This window comes from Centrocercus urophasianus, unplaced genomic scaffold (assembly GCF_019232065.1).
Source record: "Centrocercus urophasianus isolate 14NV4802_14NV808 unplaced genomic scaffold, USGS_Curo_1.0 seq_12, whole genome shotgun sequence".
Lineage (NCBI taxonomy): Eukaryota > Metazoa > Chordata > Aves > Galliformes > Phasianidae > Centrocercus > Centrocercus urophasianus.
The window spans coordinates 57,438,631-57,446,329 of record NW_024884364.1 but is presented as its reverse complement, the minus strand read 5'-3'; the positions used below and the strand labels follow the sequence as shown (position 1 = coordinate 57,446,329).

At 41.2% G+C, this 7,699-nt stretch overlaps 1 protein-coding gene across 2 annotated transcripts in view; it reads right to left on the bottom strand.

The window, feature by feature from the left end:
• The window catches only part of LOC122155911 (interleukin-1 receptor type 1-like), a 22,172-nt gene extending 14,789 nt beyond the window's left edge, over window positions 1–7,383 (bottom strand). For both annotated transcript variants that reach the window (XR_006167336.1, XM_042810262.1), the window contains exons 1-5: window positions 7,302–7,383; window positions 5,964–6,038; window positions 3,239–3,322; window positions 1,936–2,002; window positions 88–319 (exon numbers count right to left, since the gene is read on the bottom strand). Coding sequence is in view for 1 of the 2 variants with exons in the window: in XM_042810262.1 (XP_042666196.1) it covers window positions 88–319; window positions 1,936–2,002; window positions 3,239–3,241 (302 nt within the window). In the remaining variant the exon portion in view is untranslated. The remainder of the gene's footprint in view (window positions 1–87; window positions 320–1,935; window positions 2,003–3,238; window positions 3,323–5,963; window positions 6,039–7,301) is intronic.
• Between the last annotated feature and the right edge of the window lie 316 nt (window positions 7,384–7,699).

The following is a 7,699-nucleotide window of genomic DNA, read 5'->3' as shown; positions in this document are numbered from 1 at the left end:
CCCCCAAAAAAAAATCATCTGTACTTTGAAGTCCCACAGATATCACTACACTGTAAGCATTAGTAATCCATTTGTTTCACTCCTTACCTTACTTCACATTCATAAACTCCAGAATCTTCAAGTGTTGCAGGAATAAACCAAAGCAAGCCCTTCCTCTGATGGATCCTGGCATGTCTCTCCGTGGTTATTGGTGTATTACTACCATTTTTATACCAAGTCAGATTGTAATCAGAATGAAGCGTTGGCAACGTAATTACTGGGCAACTGATAGCTGTAGGTTCTCCAACAAGAACAAAGTAATTACAAATAACACATTCTTCTATTTAAAAAAAAAAAAAAAGAGAGAGAGTGAGAGAGAGAGAAAGAAAACTTACTAATGCATTTAATCTGTATATTTTTAAGAATTATCAATATCCATATACCCATTTCAATTTAAAATAATTAAATTTTCCATAATTATTTACCATTAAAACATTGGAAGACTACTGTTTTTATCTCTTCAGTACCTTCTGGCTGAGTAAGCACTACAAAGCAGTGCACTACTAAGCACTACTTAGCACTACAAAGTTTAGGTCAAAACTTCAGTTGCCATAGTCAGCAATAGTCACACAGCAAACCATGATATATGAAGATATGTGGGATTTGCCAGGCAATACAAGCTTCTCAGCTTTCACACCTTCCTATTTCAGCACGATAGCACTTACGTAGAATTACCAGACTCTTAGTTGATCTGTCTACAAAAGACACAGTGCAAATGGTAGCAGCATGGAACTCTACACACTACCCTGGCCATTATGACTGTAAAGCCAAAAACAAATAAGGGGAGGAAAAAAAGGAGGAAAAAAAGAAGAGTCTGACCTGAAGCACATGACTGTATGGAATTAGATCAAGATCTCCACATAAATAAAATTAAGTCTGTGAACCAACACATAATACAATCTAAATTTGAAGAGATGAGGTTTTTATATTAGGAAATCTTGACTACAATATATTATTTCCTTACGGTATTTGCAATTTCTCTCCTCTCTGTCCAGAGCACCATCCCTTTATAATTATGGCTATGTAACAAGTTGACATTACACAATCAGGTGTCTTAATAAGGAATTTTTAAGCATCAGTTTAAAATAATACAGGAGAACAACAAATACTGCAAGAAGTCATCAAGAAGTCTATATGCTTAAAATTTTTTAGAAAATACCCATTTCTCAGAGTCAGCCAGTTGGCTATGGAGCACATTTTAAAAGCTTCTGAATATGCAACACTGAATTCCGAGGGAGGGGGGAACCACTGGCAATTTATCTTGCAAATTTTGATGAATGATGATGTAAATTCAAAGCTCATCTCATGATTTTTTTAAAAAAAAGTCTTCAGTAATTTTCCTACCTTAACACCATCTTGCCACCTAATTCAAATAGTTGCCTAGAGAGCTATTTCCTTAATATTAGCCTGCTTATGCCAAGAACAGCAAGATAAACACTATTAATTTATGTAGCCTAAACTCTACTGAGAACTTAGATCTACCATTAAAATACTGTAATAGTAATAGCAAATTATTAATTAATTACTAATCAATTATTAATTAATAACTGGTAGAGGTCACTACCAGTCTTTTCTCAGGGCAAGAGATACAGTACCACTCTTAAAGAAGGCATTTAAAAGCTAATGCAACTTCAAGGACGCCAGCCTCTTCACACTTTCTTTAAAGAAATTAGGGAGAGGCTACTCAAAGCCACAGTACTCTGAATTTATGCCAGCCTGTCCTAACCACCCCCAGCACAGCTTCAATCCAAGAAGAAACATTTGGAATATTTTCAGTATGCTAAAACAAAAACAAATACTAAATACAGTAATTTCCCTCTTCTCTACTGCACATATTCAACTTGTGTCTCTTAGGCTTTCTTTTTAAAATAGTAATTTCAAAAACATCTAACTTACCAGCACTGAACAAAGGTATGGCTAGAATTAGATGACCAATAAGCAAAAATGTAGATGTCATCTTATGCTGTAAGGCAAAATTATTTTCCGTTAGTATGGTGAGAGCATTCCAAGCTGCACTGTCATCTGCCCCCCACATTACTCTTAAAAATTGAGGACAAGCATTAGTCATCTTGAGGAGGGTAAAATGGGTTTGGCAGTTTAACCCCAGCCTTGGAAAATTGCAGCCGTTGGAATAGTTGGTGCCTGCAAAAGGCCGCTGAGTTTTCAGCTTTACACTACAGCTTCCAATTTTCTACTGGAAAAACTCTTGTGTAAATGTGTATTTTTCATCTGTCAGCAGGTTAAAGCCCCCCAAAAACATTTCACATAAATGAAATTATGCTTGCATACAATGATATTCATGTATAGTTTAGATAATAAGATCGACTAAGCCCTTCCTCTCTCCACACATTTACAAAAGACACAACTGCAGGGATACACAAGGTTTCATTCTTCAAACTGCGCTCGTGCAGTTGAGGCAGCACTACTTTTGACAGTAGATGAACTTGTAGTCCTTTGCTGGAGAACAAACACACTGTAACTACAAGGCAAGCAAAAATTCAAATTTTGTCTAAGGGTGACAATGTTACCAAATGGGTAAACTGTGGCTAACGTGAATTGCTGCGGTTACTAAAAACAGCAAAACTTTCAAGACATCTCAGGTCTCTGCAGCTTCCCCTAACAGTAGCAAGACTGGACAGAAACCACTGCCCTTGTATCCCAGAACTGGCTTTCATGAAACCTTTGTATCTTAACCAAGTTCCCTCTTTTCTTTTTTCTTGGCAAATGTCATCAGAGACCTTCCCAAAACATCTAGTGACAGACAGCTTGAAAACATTTAACCCCTTTCATTTCTGACATAGCTTTCTGCAGGTTAAGGTCTGCTTATAGCTGTTGTGCCTTTCTTACACGACTATACTGCACACTGTTCCCTCTAGCATTAAAATAATCTGGTTTCCCATGTAACAGATATTGCAAACTGTAATGAACACAGGTGCCAGGTTTCTACTCAGCTAGAACCGGCTTGGAAAAAGAGAAGACATTCTCTGAAAAATATACACTGCCTTGAATTACTTTTATGCTCACAGTAGTTCATCATAGCAGCAAATAAGCCACGTTAGCTACTTGTTTCAGAATATTGTTTCAACCAGAGGTGCTGGGGCAGTAGGATAGGACACACGGAGCAGAGTGCAACATTGGAATATAACTGTTTCCAAGTATTTACTCCTTTTGGACAGTATATCTGAAAAAGCACTCGTACCATAGCCTTTATTTAGTTGCCTTGTATGTGGTTTTCCTGTCACTTGTCAAAGAGCTGATCATAATTCTTGCAGCTTTGGTTTACCTGTAAAAATGAGAAGGGAAAAAAGGGATTGTATGAAACACATGATTTGGACAACAGTACGCACATACAGAGCCAGTCTTCTTCTACAGACATCCTAAATATAAAAGCACCTACTTCATTGTGTCTGCAGTGGAGACACAAAAGAGCACCAACAAAACCCGCAGTAAAGATTGACCAAAAATTCTATGAAAGATCTCTGGGGAATATTTTTTTCCACCAAAAAATGAAGATGACATTACATATGAGTCAACGTGAGCAACAAAGACAGACATAACCAGCTACTATTTAAGACTAATTTGCCCACTAAAAGGAAATGATGCCTAAATTAGGGTAAGAATAACCAAGTTACTATTACTCTATGCTAGAGATCGAGCCTTTAAAGTAGCTCTATTCTTTACAAACTCCCTCCCCACCAGTTCAAATACTGCAAAAGTAAATCTTTGAAATTCTGAAAAGAAGCAAAGAAGACTACAGTTTTCGTAGTTGCAATACCAAATAGTATGCAGAGCTATTCTATTCTGGCTAGCATGGTTTCAGGTGACACACAAGGTTCTTACAAACATTCCTTCTCAAGCGGAATATACAGTGAAACATTATCTAAAATCACTGATGTGAAATAGCAAACTTTGTTTAAAGAAAACTGTTGTTTGTTCACATACCTATTGGTTAACCCTGTACTGTCTTCTAACTCAGTCTCAGCAATAAGCCATGCTGCTGTGATAGGGATGCAGAGACTCAGTCTCACTTACGTAGAGAGAGCACCAGCTTTACTGCCTGCGTACTTAGTTTGAAGTACTCTTTCAGTTCAAGACTTACTGAGCATAAAGGAAACATGTATGCATAGTCTTTAAGAAAAAAGGAGAAAAAAAAAACACCCACTCACCCACCAATCATCTTTGTGGTTTGATCTACTGAAAAAGATAATTTCCGAGTTACTTTTCTATCTTCGCATAGATGAAATATAACTTATTACTTCCTCAATTTTCTAAAATTAGCATCTTGAAAACAGAAAACATGTGGACCTAACTTTTTGTTTTGAGAGAACATCTCTCTTCACAGAGCCTCCCTTTTACTTGTCTTAGGCACAATGCCAACTCTAAATGCAGTAAGAACAGCTTTTAAAGACATCAGGCTCCTAAGTCTGCATGTAGCAAGATAAGCAAAATTGTCCTGCAGGAAACTTTTCAAAAGATAAAACTATATGTTTATTTTCCAAATTTTAAGAAGATTTTCTTCCAAAGGCCAATACAATGACAAAACATTCAAGACAGCTCAGGAAGCATTTAACTCCTACAATTATTAGCACTTTGCTATTAATTTAAGTGGCTTTCAATATTGATCGCTACCTACAAGGACTTGTTACTGCTAGGGGGACTCTTAGTCTATAAGTCATGAAGAAAAAAGACAGAAATTGAGATTTAAGGCAATTGATCAGCACGTCAGCACACAACATAACAGCCTGAAGGTGTAAAATACCTTAATTTTGCAGCATATGAGTGAACTTTTTCAGTAAAGCTTTAATAAAAGTCTAATTGAAACAGTGGTGAGAAGGGAGAAAACAAACATTAATCAAAAAACCCTATGTACTTGTCCAAAGTACAGCCATCAAGACAAGATTAAACCCCTTACAGAAATTCATACAGATCACATACTATTCTCCTGTCAGTTTGTGTCTCTAAGCAAAGCGAGACAGATTCTCTACCAGCCAATACCTTGTTACCTGGCTACACTACCTGAGGTCCCAACTCCTTTGTCTAAGATGCTTAATATATAAGCAGAATGTAGCTGATCGTTTTACAGGGGCATGCAGAATCACAGAATGGCCATGGTTGGAAGGGACCTCAAAGACCATGAAGCTCCAACCCCCCTGCCACAGGCAGGGACACCAACCTCCACACCAGGCTGCCCAGGGCCCCATCCAAACTGGCCTTGAACACCTCCAGGATGGGGCATCCACAACCTCTCTGGGCAGCCTGTTCCAGCACCTCACCACTCTCTCTGTAAAGAACTTCCCCCTGACATCCAACCTAAATCTTCCCTCCCTCAGCTTAAAACCATTTCTCATTGTCCTGAAACCATTTCCCCTTGTCCTGAACAGTCACACAGAAAGATACACAAGCACCCTCTGAAAGAGGACCTGGATGGCCACTGCGGTAGTCTGGTTCTTTATAGTGATGACCACAAATGTTATTCCTTCACTGCCTCCTTTTCAGACAATTCTGCAAGTTACAATACACACAGAAAATCTACGCCTGTAAGTATAAAACCATTACTCAGCAGATTTTGTTTAATTCAAATGAAGTCACCTCAATCAAAGAATGCCTACAAAGTGGTTACATCCCTATAAGCCAACTTCCTGCTCAGCTCTGAGAAAAGCGCTAGCTACTGTACATCTAGATTCTAAACAAGATGTTCATTGCACATACTGCCTCACCTTTCACCACAAAACGGGGGGCAGAGAATGAGGAAGAAAAGATGGATATCTGTAGGTGTACAGAACCAGCCATCAGTGGATCTGAGCACAACCAAAAGATGCTTATGCACAGATTTCCACTGCACATTAAGCTGGAGTCAATGAGAGCATCCAAATCACCTTGAACGAAGAGATCTTATCAGTATTCAAAGAAACTGAAAACAGTACCTCCTTTCAGCATCAAGTAAAAGGAGCTCATTTTGCAGTCGCAGCTTCTAACAGTTTTCTGTATCATTTCAGCTCCTGTCAATATAAAACAATGTGAAAATATTTAAATCCAGAGTAGATTACAAATTTTTCATTGTCGCTTTCAGAGAACAGTTAAGAGCGATTTAAGTGGCCCAGAAAGGCTCATAGAGATAAAAACACAAATATAGAAGATAAGGGATGCAGAATAATATAAAAATTAATGTGTTATTCTTGGGGGGGGAGTTTATTAAAAAAGGAACTTAAGTATTATTTCTCCTTTAGGGATTGGCTTAAAATTATCTAAATTGGGAACCGCATTATAAAACAATTTTTGTGCAAAGCCTTATGTCAATTTTGCAGTTTTTAATGCTTTCTGATTTCACAACTGCTATGAAAGAAGAGTGTTCATTTAGCAACCCTAAGTTGCTTTTGAGAGTCTAAGCACATACAAGCGGTCCAAGTCAAACAAGCCTGAAGTTACCAAGCTCAGGAAGAACAAAGCCAACAAACAGTATTTTCCAGAAATCCCTGAAGAAATTCCCCAAACTTAAAGAGCCGCTTCTGGAAAGAACCATAAACATTTCTTCAGCTCAAGAGCTGACAACTGCTAATTCAGTCCTACCACACTGTGCACACAGAACGGTCTGGGGCTGTGAGGGCTGCTGCTCTCAGGCTCCGCTGCAGAGTCCTGCAGCTGCCAGGGCACTGCTTTCACTCACCAAAGCGTGAAGGAGGCAAGAAGCTCTCGATTTCACAGAAGTAACAAATTATAAAAGCCTTTGCTTGATCACAGTTAAGCAATAAGCCGTTTCTGCAGTGTTTTACTACGTCAAGATTTGCACCCAGCTTTGTCCTGCTTCCTGCTCTAAGAACTTCTAAAAGAAGCGTGGCTGAGCCGTGAGATCCCACACTTTTCCTCTATATATCGCACTTTCTACCCGCGTTTGGATAGTCCCGTACATAGTGAAGAAGCCAAAGGAAAATACCTCCTAAAAAAAAAAAAGCGTCACAAAACCTAGAAAACCAGCAGACGCGCAGAGATTTTGTGGGACTGGGCAAAAAAAGCGCAGCAGAGCCCGCAGCACTCCTGAAAGCAGCAGAAAGCTCTCCCGGAGAGCACCCAGCCTTCAGCCTATCTGCCGAGGAGCCGCGGGATCAGCCCGCCCCGCCTCCAGCCCACGCCGCACAACGCGGGGCACGCGGGAGACCCTAGGGAAAGAAAGGCCTTCCCTGCTCGCGCAGCCCTCCGGCAAACGGCCGTACCCTGGGCAGCCCGCGGCACCGCACCCCCCCCCCTACGCCGCAGCCGTTCCTCACCTCGGTCTGTGGCCCGAACCCCCGCGGCCGCCCCGACCCCTGCCGCACCGCGAGCGGGCAGCAGCCCCTGCTCCACCCGGCTGCGCACCGGAGCTTCGCCCCGCCCAGAGGCCGCCTCTCGGCCGGCGGAGCCCCGCGGCGGGTGCGGGACTGGCGGGCTGCGGAGCTGAGTGGCTTTGCCGGCGCGACACCGCCGGGCCTGGAGGTGTTGGCTTCAGCTCTGAGTGTTTTCCTTCGGGCTGCTCTCAGGGCTTCTGGCAAGCCGTGACCGAGAAGGTCACGCTAAGGCTTCTGACCTGCTCCGGTCACCGGTCCAGCTGCCCAGCTGCCCAGCTGCGTCGTGTCCATGGTGAAAAGGGCACAGCACTCCTGAGTGCACGGACCTTCTGTCTGGGATT